Raw genomic sequence first — 14,850 nt, 5'->3', positions numbered from 1 at the left:
CTGGAAGCAAAGTCATGACCTATCTTATCGGCAGAGCCATCTGCAACATAATGAGCTATTAGGAGCGCTGCATTCACTGCCACTGCCTTTGCTTCTCACACTTACAAAGGTGATGTCATTCATGTTATTCTCCTCTGTGAATGCGATGGGTTATTTTTAGACCCCTCCCATCCAGTTCGATTGTTCCGTGTTTATGTTGTTGATTCTTTCTTTCCCCTTCATATTTGAGAGCTAATCCTGAATGATGTCCCTATTGGCCTTTCATAATATATTGCCTTGCAGCTTCCTTGCATCATCATTCCGTTTGATGTGTTGTTCTCTAAGGTGAACTGTGGTCCCCTTAATCACCGCAGGCAGCTTTTTAGAGGCTTTAACACACGGCCAATATCACAAGCTCGGCGTTGCATCTCTATGTTTACACTCATGTATACATGCAAAGCTTGTCATATTCAGGCTCAAATGTGCAGAGAGTCGGTTGAACACCATTGAAGAGGATGCACGCCTCCTCGTGCAAGCAGGTGTTTGTGGAGGTGTTACGTGCGTGAACGCAAGGATGAACACAGAGATGCCTACGAGAAGATGAGAGGAGATTGACGATGGGATGAGAGATCGCTTCTTGGCAGCTCTGCCGAAATGGGCTGATTTATCTTCCCACAACGTGACTCACCGTTTGTGAGCCATAAACTTCAAATTTTAAAGGACTTAATCAAAGAAGAGATGGTGAGAGAATGGGGAGAAAAGTGCCTTGAGGATACAGTCAGGGAGAAACAGATGAACTGTTTGAATTTGAGATGAAACGCAATTACCGGGCCATTGCAGTATGTTTTGCTGTAGCTTGCTAAAAAGTGAGCCAAGAACTGCGTTGTTCCATTTCACTATACCACCTTTTGTACTTCTGATGTTGAGGTGCTTTGGTAATACGAGTATTAGAACCAGAGAGCAGAGTATAAGGACTGTGGAGAGATTCTAATACAACCTTGTTACACATGGTTGGTTGGCGAACGTTTGCGTGGGAGGACCGCAATGTTTGGGCACATGCCTGAAGAAATTTGTTGCGTTGAGCCAAGTAATAGCGTGTCACTATTGGAAATGTGTAAAGTAAATACATGGCATAGACATTGGTTCTAGTATGCGTAATTATTTGGTTCTAAATGAGATTCTAATTGATTAGAGCATTTACATAGTTGCTCGGAGAGCAGGGATAATCCAATTTGTCAAATGAGTTTTCCAGGGTTTAATGTTTCTATAATATCTATGCAGTGCTGTTACCGTTTCGCAATGGCTGCCTGGACACAAGCGGTGCTGCAACACATGTAGACAACAATGCATGTATTTCTTTACCGTATGCATTTTTAAAGTATAATATTTGAGTAAATTCTGTTGTTTTTCCTTCCTCATTTTACATTTGAATGTTTACCATAACCTTAACTTGCTGTTTTATCTCTCCCGCCTTACCCTCCCCATCCTGTTATCTGCTTCTTTTCAGTCGCCATCATTTGATTATGTTTATGATTGCCATTGCTCTATTCCACCCTCAGCATCACCCCCCCCTCCTCCCATTTGTATTTATCCACACATTGTCTCTCTGTTGATGGGAAGGCATTGAGGCAGGCAAACAGGCAGGGAGGGCGATGGGTCATAATGATGGTGCTGGCTTCTATAGAAAGCCTGCAGGCAGCTGAATCAATATCTCCTGTTGTCAAACGGTACCTTATCTAGACAAAGTGACAGAGCCAGGCTATTGGCTCTTGACTGCTACGCAATTTTCGGAGCATTGCATTTTGGTGGGCTTCTCCAATCTGCTCATTGAGTGGCAATGCATGTACATATCCTGGAAGGCTCGGCTTTCTTTGTTAGCCTCACATATACTCCGGAGCAGAAAAATCTTGCCAGACTTGTCACCGCAGTACTTGACAAACAGCTCAGTGTTGCCGTTTAAAAGGCCGCAACCAACACACCCATGCGTCAAATATTTCTGCGAGCCTTGTGAATACAATGTGGAGCTTTTTATATTTGCTCACAGAGAAAACTACAAGTGCATGCTAAGACGAAATTGCTCGGGCTAGATAACCAAGGCCAACGTCTCTGATAGTTCCGCAGGGCTTCCTCTTGAATATGTATGAAGAGAAAACATCACCGTCTGCTTGAGGTTGGCTTTGTTGAGAGTCTCTCAAGGTCGAGAGTTCACGTGAAGGTCGCATATCATGTTTGAAAAGATTATAAATGACTAAATAATCATCAAATAAACAACATCCGTCTTCCTTTGAGTAATGCTAATCCTAAATGGGCTCAGAAGAGGCCTCTTTGAAACCCAAACAATCAATAGAGTGTAATCTCCACTCCATGATGTTGGGAGGAAGAAACCGTCGCTTTAAATCCGAATGTTAGTCACACCGGCACCAGAAATATATTTAGATTTGCCTCAAAAGTCGTCCAATGCTGAAGCCGGCCTAAATATTCAAGAGTGCTAAGTATACTATAGAAAAAAGATGGATATTTTAATTGGTAGTTAGTGAGAGGAAATTAGTTATTTCCACTCCTTCGTAGTAAGTGTGCAAAGGCCCTTTGTCTGTTCTTCTAAACCAAATTTGTCTCCTTGCTCGATAAAGACAACACCAACTGGACTGTCATCGGCTCCTCTGACTATCGACTGCTGCACTTAAGATGCAGGTCTGCTTCTTAAAAAAAAAAAAACTTATTGTTTTACTAATTAGAAGTCCCCTGAGTTGCTAATTACATTTCTACCAACAGGTGATTTGTTTTGGTTGGCTCTTGAGAGCGCGAAATCCTTCACGTATAACGCCATCTCGTCCGTTACATCCTGTGAATTATAGGTGGCATTTTGAAAAGGAATAACACAACCCCCCCGATAATCTAGCTGTTTGTAAAATGTCATCAGTAATAATTTGGTTTGTGTTAACACAACCACGGGAAATACGCTGACCCTTCACATTTAAAATCAGCTCACATTGTCTGCCATCCATCGCCGCTCTAAATGCTGCTTTTTATCACTGCAAATGAGGTCACAGTTCTGTAGGTTTATCCGGGCTGTCTCCAAAGATTTCTTTTGCAGACGTGCCAACGTCTGAAGGAGCAATTTTATTCCCTTAGAACGTTCTATCTGCAGGTTAATTACGCACTTAATTGTGTGCTCGCAGAGTTCTCAGTTTCAAGGAAGCAGAGCAGCGAAAGGCGCATTGTGCATTTCTAGCTGGAAAAGAGCTTTCTGCTTCTTGAACTTCGTGATTAGGATTTCCGTGCTTGGTTAGAACAAAATTTTAGCAAGCTGCACAAGTTTCCACATCGCCCAATCAGCTTGAAGTATCGGACCAGAGCAGATCACAGTGGCGCGAACCCGGATTGATACTGTGAAGAATTCCTTTGAGAGATTCACGTATAAACCTGTCTCATGCCAAGTTAATAATTAATGCCTTGTGGGATACTGACTTCCTCCCACCTTCCAAAAACATGTATGTTAGTTTCAGGGAAGAGTCTAAATGAGGAACCCTGTTCTAAATATAGCTTATCTGTGATTGGACTATAAAGTTATATAAGCGTTGTAATGTAAACACTGGCGGATAAATCATATAATAAGTACTACTAATACCGGATTTAAGGAGTGCACAAGGCATGACTTGCCTCACAGGAGTACTAGAAATGCTCTTGCATTGATTTAATAATTAATGCCGACTCTGTTGTTATGGATAGAGCTTAAAGGCGGAGCTTCGGCGAGAGTGAGAAATCAGTGGAGGGGAGAAGATCGCGGTGGGTGGTTATGTTGTCTGGATATGATGACACGTTTAGTCGTAAGCTTTAATATACAGCTGTCACAATGAGCAACATTTATAATCAGACGTTGTTATTTTCTCAGTTTGCTTTGTCTAAACTTCAACACGCAAACGCATTATCAGCCACTCGAATAGCAATGATCAACTACGTACATGCTCACTTCACATTCCGCGCCTTTTGTTCTACATCCACTCTGCTGTGAGATGATACTATAAAACCTTCACTCTACTGCTGATTGCAAATGATGAGTTTGCAACGCAGACGTGGGCTTTAAAGAGCAGATAATTACAGTGGATCGGAATATTTGAGTGCTTTTTGTTTGTGGAAGACAAAATGGAGGTCCTTTTCATTAAAAGTGCAACAACTTCAACAACTGATGAGAAGTCCACTTGACACTATTCATCTTTTTCAGATTAACATGACCTGAATAACTGAAATATGCAGAAATTTTGTTTTTCTTTTTTAAAAGCAAAGTTAATATTACACGAGTTGACCCTTCATAGTGAAATGATGGCTGGAAATTGGTGGCTGACAGCACACAAGCCTGTTGGAGGGAAGGAATGACTCATTGACAGGCACTCCGAATAAACCAGATGCACAGAAAATAACCGCGAGTCCAGATGGCTCGACCACAAAAGCAGAACATTGGCTGTATGTAATCTAAATATTCAGCTGGTGCAAAAATCAATGTCGGGAGATAAAGACTCTGTTAGCGTTTATGAGGTTGCAAATGCGCAGATTTAAGTATGTTAATTTTCACATTGTTAAGTATGTATGTGGCAACCTGGTTCTAATGATCTGGTTTGTTTACATGAGTGATTAAAAACGAATCTGTCATACTGTTCTCTTGCACCTGCACATTTGAAGATGAATTGCTGTGTTTGTCTTGTGTAATAACTCTAACTGTGGTGACAAATTGACTCTGTAATTAAGGATGCCTTTTCATTCTGGCAAGAAAATATGTCAACATTTTGAACAAAAAGGAACAAAGAACATCAGACACTTTTGTACAAATTCAATTCAGCTCGATCGGTGTTGCTTCTGGCTCAGTCACTGCGGAAACTCATTATTATTCTATATTTTGCACTATGTCCACTCATAATATTGTATGTGCTTATCATGTGGTTTTTGGGAATAGAAATAAATAAACTGCCGACAGATGAAGTGACAGTTGCAAGCGACTATGAAACTAAAGCAGCAGATTTATAAAAAAATAGGACTTTGTTCCAAGAGAATCAGAAGAGACGCCTTTTTCCCCCCGGTTACACGCTCGAGAAAATTTTGGCTTTTATTTTGGTGTCAATTGTTTTGTTTTCACAGGAGAGATGCCCACAACTCGAGCGAAATAATCAACAATTTATCCGTGGCATGTCTGCAGACGGTCCCCATGTAGTTAACTGGCAACAATGCGGTGGTGTTTATCTCTTGTATGAATGTAGGCGGTTCACCTTCACATCATCGTTGTGTTCTGACAGCCTCACGGTTGTTTTGATGTGGTCCCGAGTGTGATGTGAATTTGATTGTGATGTGTGCTACGAGTGGTCTGCCAGGGGGTGAAGTGATATACGTTGACACAAACTGATGATTTTAAATCTGTTTCTGTCCACTCCCTTGTAGCCATTGAAATCACACACACACTGGCTTTTATACCCTTAAGTGACTGGAATCAGTAATGGTCATTCCGGTCAGTCCACAGTCAACATACGGAATAAATGTTGAGTTGCCTCAACAAATTATGTTTGTCGACTGAACATGTTCTCCTGAGAATTTTGTAGAATTACTTACGAAAAGGAATGTTAGGAGGTAGACAGAATGAAACCGTCGTAACTGACACAAAGAATCTCAACCAAGATAAATGTAAAAACATTCGGCTTTATCTTTCTCAATGACTCACAAGGTTAAGCTGGAGTCGTTCCAGCCATCAACAGCCTTTGTCCGATTGCCACTTCTTCGGGAATACGCGGGAGTGAAACTGCCTCGAACTGTGGGAATCCTTACAAAAAAAAAAGGATCTATGCATGTCTTTCTGGCCTGGGGGTTGAGATCCAACCGAGTCAGCAGGTTTTCTGGAAGACACACTGTCAACCACCCTGCAGTCTTTTCCAACACCCCTGCTCTGGTCCTACCATCACCCTCCCTTGGCGCCAAGCATTGACTCAGCAGTCAGTCGACTGCCAGGCGCATATAGAGATGGACAACCATTCACACGCGCATTTACACCATCACTGAGTTGGCAACATGTGCCGTCTTATTACTGAAATTGTTCAAGTGGTATCCAAATGAGGGCCTGAAATGAGAATGAAAGCCGTGACCTCTTAAGTTTGAGGCGTGCTGCCCTCAAAATTGTTGAGCTAATCATACTTGTGTGCTTAAGAGCCTTGAAACAAACTCTTACAAAGGTTTCCTCATTTTCCCAGTGAATGATTCATTAATCCTAATGACAGAATTCTATTTATGAAGGTTTGCCTATTCAAATGTGGATTATTTGGCCCTGGTGAAGTGAAGGTGGAGTGCCGTTTCAAATTATGTCCCAGTATGATAACACAAATTGGTATATGCAGTATCTCAGCTCCGTAGCCTGCAATGCTCCCAGATTGCTTACTGAAGCTAATTCGGGGACAGCTTTCCACATTTTGTTCTCAAAATAACGATATGTGATTGCAGCCCATAAACGTTACACAATCAGGTGCCCTGAGCTGTTTGCATGATGTTGTGGGTCGACATCATACCAAGTGAGGTGGAGAGGAGTTTCACTTTGGAAAAAAGAAAGAAAGGCAAATCAGCCTTCCCTTCATCTCGAAAGGTCATTTCTATTGTGTAGCTTCCAAGTCCTGCGTATCATTTTGAACACATTTTTGTAATGCAAAACAAGTGAGCAAATGTATACACAAGCTGTTGTCACCGATGTGCAGTTTGATTTTTGTTCAGTTCAGGCTCCTCATCCATATATCAGAAGCCCCTTTTCTTTCAGAGCATGAACACGTAAAAAATATAATTGAATTAGCTCCACAGACTGAACACTGTTTACTTGAATCAGAGAGACCGCCAACGGGGACTGTGCGGTACCGGTATTGCTCCTTCCTGGCCTCCTTTGCACGGATGCTTCACCGCTAACGTGAATGCCCTGAGGTGGGAGAAGAGGAGTAATCATCAAACATCAATGTGCATTTATCTTCTCCAGTCGTCCTTTCGACGCGACGTTGACAATTCACGGAAGATGTAGCTTGTGGTGCAGCTAGCACTGCTAAAGAAATTGAAACTATGCAGGGTGGGAGATTTGTTTTGTTTTTAGGGCTGCGAAAGCAAATTTCATTCATTGATGGCGAGCAAGTTATCAAATCAGATGTAAACTTTTGCATCTAAAGATTGTTAAAATGGAAGACCGTTACCAATTGCGGTACAGCGCTTAGCAAGAAACGTGAAATAGATGGATTAGATCTGCCCATAAGCATTGCTATTTTTTGCATAACGTTTGTGAAGATTCCTATAATTCCTTGACTCTGTGATGTCATCAGACTAGGACGGCCTGGGGTTGACTGCTTTTGTCAGCATGAGAGCGGTGCAGCTGTTCTTCAACTTCAGTTCCTTATCAATGAGGTAAGACAAACTATGTGACCAAAGCATTGGGACACCTGTCTAATATGACTGGATGTTTTTGAAGGAGTATTAATCCAATACACAGTCGCTGGTGCGGTCAAACAAGTACGAGTACCAGGTATTGGTACCAGTTTTCTTTCAAGATATCGGTTCCGGTACCGGTATCTTGTGTCTTACTCTTTTTAACTTGTTTGGAAACAGACATATGTAACAATATCATTGTTTGAATAAAATAAAACTAAGACTAGACATTACAAAAATGTAAGTTTTTGTTTTTTTTGTCGGGTTATTGGCGACGCTGTGATTGATGTTCTCATCGTTCCTGCATGTCAGTGCTCTCGCTTGCATTCAAGTATGTCGGCTGTGGCTGCCCTGCTAATGGTCGCTTTGTCAGAGTTTCCTCTTGACATGCACTTTGAAGTATTGACTTCATCTATTAGCACAAAAGGGGCCACTTTTAAAAGGCCCCGTTGATTAACAGCATCAACCTTCACTGCGTCACACAAACGTCCCTTCGGGTTGTCAATCATCCGAAAATGAATTCCTCGGCTCGCTCTCGCTCATGAGCAGAAACATTAAGCAGAATTGCAATTATGATCAGAGGTTGTGTTGCGCAGGATATTATTAGACTAATTACCGGTATGTTGTTTGTTTGCCCGTTTTGAATGTATTATTTTGCTGCATGAATATTTCATTGAAAAGAGTAAGGATGTTTTTTTGTTTACCCCAATGTTAACAGCATATGTCGCAAGAGATACCGCAAATGTTTTTCATAAAAGGTTTAGTTAAAAATAGTGATTGGGAAATGCTGAGGGGTGTGTCAAATTCATAATCGGTCTGTTGTGCACAGGTTAGTTTTATTTATTTGCTCAAATGATAGAGGTCAATGTAAATACAGCTGTCTCATATTCACTTCTTTTCCTCAGCAGCCACTTCTTTCATTCAAATCACAGCCCGGATGCTGATGTACAAAACGATTTGCGACACACTTCATGTGAAGACTGCGGTGGCCTGTGGCCAGTGAGCAGCTAATAGAAAACCAAAATTAATGAGAGGAAAAAAAACTGCTTTACACTTTTTAATACCAAGATTACATTTTTAATCTAATATTAATTCTTCCTTGGGCTCCAATCTTAAGAGTCTTCAAAGAGGTTCACCGCGGGAATTTTGCTCTAAATACAATTTGTTATGCCTCCAACAAGGGTCGAGCATCTTACATTTTTCATAGGTTATTATTATTTTTTGCTTGAGTGCTGCAGTTATTGTTTTTGAGAACAACTTTGAGAATAATTGTCAATTTTTGTCTATGTGAAGCCCTTTGAGACTGCTTGTGATTTAGGGCTATACAAATAAACTTGACTTGACTTGACTTGAACTTTGGATTCTGCAACCCTGAATAATTTCAAAAAAGAGATAGTAGATGGATTGACAAATATGTCCACTTAAAGTACGGTTTGACCCCACTTGAAAGTTTTTCAGGATAAGTGCCTATATTTGATTCTAAACTTGATTATTTGCTGAAGATTATTTTTTATTATTTGCAGGGGGCCTTAGTCTCAGCTTGTGCAGATGACACATTACACTTGTGGAATCTTCGTCAGAGACGACCGGCTATTCTGCATTCACTCAAGTTCAACAGAGAAAGGTGAGGACCTCTATTTAGGCACACAAAAGCAACCAGTCCAGGATGTACCCTGCCTCTCACATTAGCTGTGATTGGTTCCAGCCAACCGACAACTCTAATGAGGACAAATGGATTCAGGGAACATATCCTTACCTGCATTTACTTTTAAATGGATCAAATTTCACATGATGTAAAAAAAAGTCGGTGTTGAATCTTTTTGTTTCCAGAAAATAACCATCGCTGGGGTGTTGAGAAACAGCACATTCACTTTATTTTTTCCTATCATTAAACTTTAATGGCAAACAATTGCTCTTATATAGCAATGCTGCTTTTGAAAACAGAAAAAGTAAACTCCAAAACAGAAAATTGATGTCTCCAAAGTCTGCGGTGGTTCACAATGGAGCGAGTCCTTTCTGCCACAAATACATTTCACCACACCATTTTCCACATTTCTTATCAGCCTTGTTTGAATACCTCATAGTCGAGATAAGAATGCTTGCAACATTTTCATTTTTCTCTTCAATTCATAATAATCTTTCATACTGAATATCAACTTTTTTTTTTTTCCCCAAAGAGCAACTTTAAATGGCATCCTTTTACCCATCATCTTTTCCCCTTCACCCGTGTTGTGCCACGTGAGGCCTGTCCTCGCTGACATTGGGCGAGAGGCGAGGTAACCTGTGAATGACTAGTGATCCGTCCAGGGTGACCCCGCCTCCCAGCCGATGTCAGCGGAGATAGACTCTTACTCCCTGCAACCTCGTAGACCGCATCACTGGCACACATGATAAATGGCTACTTCTACACTGTACCATGAGCAAACCACTTGGCAATCACGACATGAAAAATAGCCTAGTGGCTAAACGTGCATCCACCTTGACCAGAGAGTGCTACAGAGTAGCACAGAGAGTACTGAAGGGTTATAATGAAAATAAATGACTGGCTGAGAGGAATGTCTAAATTGCTGAGCCCACAGAAGATGGAGGTATGACCCAGCGCTGATATTCCTACTCCATCATAGTTTATGTACTTTGTATTTTTCGTATCAAATAGTCAAAGACAAGTTTAGGATGTTAAGCATCACCTGAAAAACATTACAAGACCTGTTGTAATGTAGGAATTCAACTGTGGGTATTCGTCCTTGATGAGCCTGCAGGGCACTTGTGCAGGAATTCCCAACAAAAAACGTTAAATGCATTAAAACCGTAACCCTGCAAATATTCCCTATTTTCACAAAGTATACCAATAATTCAATGAGGCAAATTTTATTCTCTATTTGTAGCCAGTGGTGGAGCGAGACCTTTATCCTTGTGGCCAAGGGGGTCAGATTACCCTGATAAACATTTTCAGGAAGGGGGCAGTGCCTCTGCGACCCAAACTCCCCCCAGCTCTGACAGTGTCCATAGCAGAATACAGTTAATTATTTTGTATACTAAATATGTAACACTGGTCCATGTATTCTGTTACTCCCTGAGCATGTTTTTGAAACGCTGTGGAAGCCATGCAGCCCAATATCTCAAAAGCAACCCTCTCCAAATTTAAGCGATAACGCGGTGTGTCTCGAGACTTTAAGAAGAAAGTGATGTTTTTATACTCATTGTTAAAACAAGATTTTTTTTCTGTTCCTAATTCTTAGATAAACATCCAATCTGTGCTACGCACATGCCCACACAAACACACAGAAGAGAAGTTTTGCAATTGTGTTCTGATCTCTAAACAAGATTGTACCGCGTGGTGCCATGTGGTAGGAGGCCTGTGCAGCTCTCGGCAGTTGAGCAGTGAATCATGCTCAAAGACAAAAGGCCAAAAAAAAAAAAGAGAGCATCGTGAGTCATCCTTCAAAGGTGGCGACTTACTATTTAACTCCGTGTCTCCAGGCTCAACCTACAGAAACAAAAGCTTTGAAAACCCCCACTCAGAATCTCCCTGGGAATAATGCATGAATCATTGGAGACGATGGAGACAATTGTGTTGTGAAAGCTGTCAGTCACTTTCTTGTTGTTGTCACTCCTAAGGAATTTCACATCATAATATAATTGGCCATTATTAAAACCGTGCACATGCTTCTGTGCGCAACTGTAAGAACCTTTTTCTTTTTTTTTTTTCTTTCTATAATGTTGACGGTTTCTATTTGTGTCTGTGCTTCAGCGAGCTTCGTGATTAATTTTATACTTCAAGTTACACTATGTAAAGTAATGTTTGTGATTCAGGGAATAAATTAAATAAAAAACAGCCAGGTTTCTTTTCCTGGCAATGGTATCGAATGGCTCTTTGATCAACTATTTACTCTGGCTGAGAAATTTTTTATTAGGGTATACGGAGGAATATGTGGTTGTAAAAAAAAAAAAAAGCTGCGTGGAGGCAATGATATATGATAGGCAGCCTAACCCGTGGGGAAAAAGATGTTGGGCATTTCTGCCAAGTATTAAATGAAAATTTCAAGATGAGTTGGCTCATGATTCTGTGAATGAGTCACGGCATGGCTGCCATTGATAAGAGCAATTATTAAACCTCATTTGATTAAATTTGAGATTGTTGTGACATGATATTCCAACTTCACCACTATGCTAGCTGTAAGTCAACAGATGTTTACCATCTTCCTTTGTTCTCTTCTTGGTGACTGTTAATGTTATCGTAACAATTTCTGAGGTTTGTAAAAATGTTTTGTTTTGCGCAACCCCTGAGATATCATTGACCCCTCCTCGCCCCTCCACCCCCCAAGAAAAAAAAACCATCACTGGTCCACACTGCAAAGTCATTGGGGGCTGATTCAAGGCAAAGTCTAAAAAACAAAACAAAAAAAAAAACATATTCAAACACACAATTTGGTGTGCATATTCTAACCTTTTTTTTTCCTCTCCATTTTCTTTCTTGTTCTTCAGGATCACATTTTGCCACCTTCCCTTTCAGAGTAAATGGCTTTATGTGGGGACGGAGCGCGGGAACACACACATCGTCAACATCGAGTCCTTCATTTTATCCGGATACGTCATCATGTGGAACAAAGCCATCGAATTGTGAGTAATGAAACTTCAGAGGCTGCGGGAAACAGGAAAAGAAAGAATAATCATGTGGGTTCAACCTGGCTGGCCTAATCATGAGAGAAAAAAAAAAATGCTTTGCTCGATTAGGTATTCATCATAGAGACAGATTCAGTTGTAGGTCAGGGTCACTGTGGCCTCACTGATTAAGACAACATTTATCGCAAATGATTTTGCATTTCGGATGAGCACACAGTACAAAGTAGAACTGAACTCTGATCTTTAATTTGTTAAGCTGCAGATTGATGTTATATATCTCCACCAATTACGCCACTGTGGCTTTTATGTTTCTGATAAGTGTTTTTTGTTTTTTGTTTTCTTTCCAAAATGTCACCCTCCCACGTCACACTCCCCGGTGTTACACTGACAAGCTCCCTGTTAGCATGTCAGTCACTCGCCAATTCCACACCGAGACATCTTGTTCTCTTGTGACATCCTAAATGACAGTGAGCAGTCATAACACTGCGCATGAGTGTTTGTGTGTTTGTTTGTGTGGGAAGACTCTTAGCAAAGGTCTCAGATGCCAACTTTACATTTGGGAGTCAAGACCGATGAGCTATTTCTTACATCTGCGGGCTCTCTGAAAAAATGAATGAAGGTTGTGTCGATTTAAGCATTATTCACAGTGCAGTTGTGTTCTGAAATATGGAATAAGTTTGATTGATTTTTTTTTGCTTTCACTGCAGGGGAAAAAAAAACCTTCTAAGATGCATCAATTCTTAATGTAGTTAAAAATCCATATTAATATAGCACTGTGCTTCTATTGTTTGAATTGAATATGGATTGCAAACCCTACCAAATGTGCTCAGAGAATTAGCAATTCTATTAACCAGGACGGGACATTTACCTCAGAATATCAACACAAAAACATGCTGCTTTTTCTTTTTTCTATTCTCGATCATTGTTTAAGTCTGACCCCAGTGTTGTATAATAGAAAAAAAGTGCTTTATTTTGTGGTAGCAGGGGGAACGCTTTACATTTAACTCATTGAATTGAGAAATTAATAAAAATATGTTTTATTTTAACAAAAGCTCAGTACAAAAGAATACAAACGGTCTTATACAGAAACGCAGCATTGCTAATGCGACTTTTTTTAATGGGCTTCATATCACTGTCACTCTTCCCGCTTATTTTTACAGATCAACAAAAACTCATCCAGGACCGGTTGTTCATTTGAGTGACAGCCCAAAGGATGAAGGCAAGGTGAGTAGGAAGATAAAAAGAAGTAACACCTTTGTTTTGACACCGCAAACACTGTTGTTCTTAGAAAGCTTAAGGCATATTCAATATACTCGAGTTATGTTATTTTAGGGTCAAGCCTCAAGCAAATTGGTACAAAAATCTGTCAAGTGGCGATGGGTCCAAAAAAAAAAGGCCATTGACAAGCGTATCGATCGACGCAATGGTTTTCATAGCTGCTGGAAAAAATTTGACTTGACAAGCTGCTAAGACTTAAAAACAAGACACTCGCTCATAGCTGCCGCCGCTTGTTGCTCTGAGTGACATCAGAAGTGTTGCACGCATGTTTCATGCAATGGAATAGTTTTGTTTCAAAGGTCGCCATGCAGGCAGCTGTAATTTTTTAGCAAAGCACTGTTCACCATGAGAAGAATTCTAACTGAATGTTTGAACAGATCGAGAAAACATTTCTTTCTTGTGTGCGCTCAAGCATTTTCACAAATTTAATGACTCATCTTCGAGCGTGCTAAAATACAAGGTGATAATTCCAATTTGAGAAAATAAAAACCGCAAGAGATCACATTACAAGCTCATTTATTCATTTTAATTTTGCATAATGCTATCTGAAAATGGGCACTAATACTGACTTTTGAATTACTATCACGACCGGCTGGATGTGTTTTTCGAATGGATAAATTACCTTCAATCAAGTTTTGCATATTAAGTCAGACATTTGATTACTCAACCTGATAGATCTGTGTTAGTATTTCAGTATTCTTATTTTGATGGAAATATAAATGTTTTCTCTCTTGCCAAAACTCCAAGGGATATCAATACTCTACATGATTACATACACAACACAATTCTTATCCTAATTGCTCATTTCCATGGTTTATCTTATCCCATTAGTGCATCTGATAGAATCTTCTTAGAGTAAATTTTGAATTTAAAGAAGACCTTCGGGTTACCCTTCTCATTCACATTTGCATATCAATATCATAGGACTGCAAAAAAAAAAGCTCAGGTTTGCTGACTGCACAATTTTTTTCGAGGCGTCCTCCTTTTTCATTCCCACCTTCCCTCAACTTCTTGATCTTCCAGTGTGAGATGTCACAAGTCTTTCCTCTCAGCAGGATGAACACGTTCCGCCCCTTTCTTTAAAGCTACTCTCCTTGAGAAACACTTCCATCTACGTTGATGGAATTTTGTCAGCTTTTCTCGACTTTCATCCGGCGCCAAATTTTTACCTTTGCGATGGTGCATGAAGCAGAAAGTACACATACTGACTCGTATTTGTGGTTTGCATTTTTTAGGGTTTATTGGTCATAACAAAAATGACAATGTAGCATGTACTGGATATATGATATAACTGCTAAAATAAGGGCGTTCTACTTTTTACATATTCAAACGAGGGTAGTTCCTCCTTGAATAAATATAAAAATCATGCATTCAGTGTAGTGCAGTCAATTTTTCTTCTATAACTCAGATGTCTGTTCTGTGATAAGAACTCGGGCAGAAAGTGGAGCGATGAGGAAATTGAATTACATTATTGCTTTCACAGTTCAAATTGACTATATTACTTGACACCGGTGGGAATCGTACAAGAATATGTAATGCTGC

General features: G+C 40.2%; 1 protein-coding gene across 12 annotated transcripts in view; it reads left to right on the top strand.

The window, feature by feature from the left end:
* The window catches only part of stxbp5l (syntaxin binding protein 5-like), a 62,066-nt gene that overhangs the window by 19,233 nt on the left and 27,983 nt on the right, over window positions 1–14,850 (top strand). For all 12 annotated transcript variants that reach the window (XM_037280877.1, XM_037280876.1, XM_037280881.1 and 9 more), the window contains 4 exons: window positions 7,305–7,386; window positions 8,931–9,031; window positions 11,893–12,027; window positions 13,191–13,254. In XM_037280877.1, the coding sequence (XP_037136772.1) occupies window positions 7,305–7,386; window positions 8,931–9,031; window positions 11,893–12,027; window positions 13,191–13,254 (382 nt within the window). The remainder of the gene's footprint in view (window positions 1–7,304; window positions 7,387–8,930; window positions 9,032–11,892; window positions 12,028–13,190; window positions 13,255–14,850) is intronic.

This window comes from Syngnathus acus, chromosome 21, assembly GCF_901709675.1.
Source record: "Syngnathus acus chromosome 21, fSynAcu1.2, whole genome shotgun sequence".
Classification (NCBI taxonomy): domain Eukaryota; kingdom Metazoa; phylum Chordata; class Actinopteri; order Syngnathiformes; family Syngnathidae; genus Syngnathus; species Syngnathus acus.
Note: the sequence above shows the minus strand (reverse complement) of the source record. Positions and strands in the feature narration are given on the sequence as shown.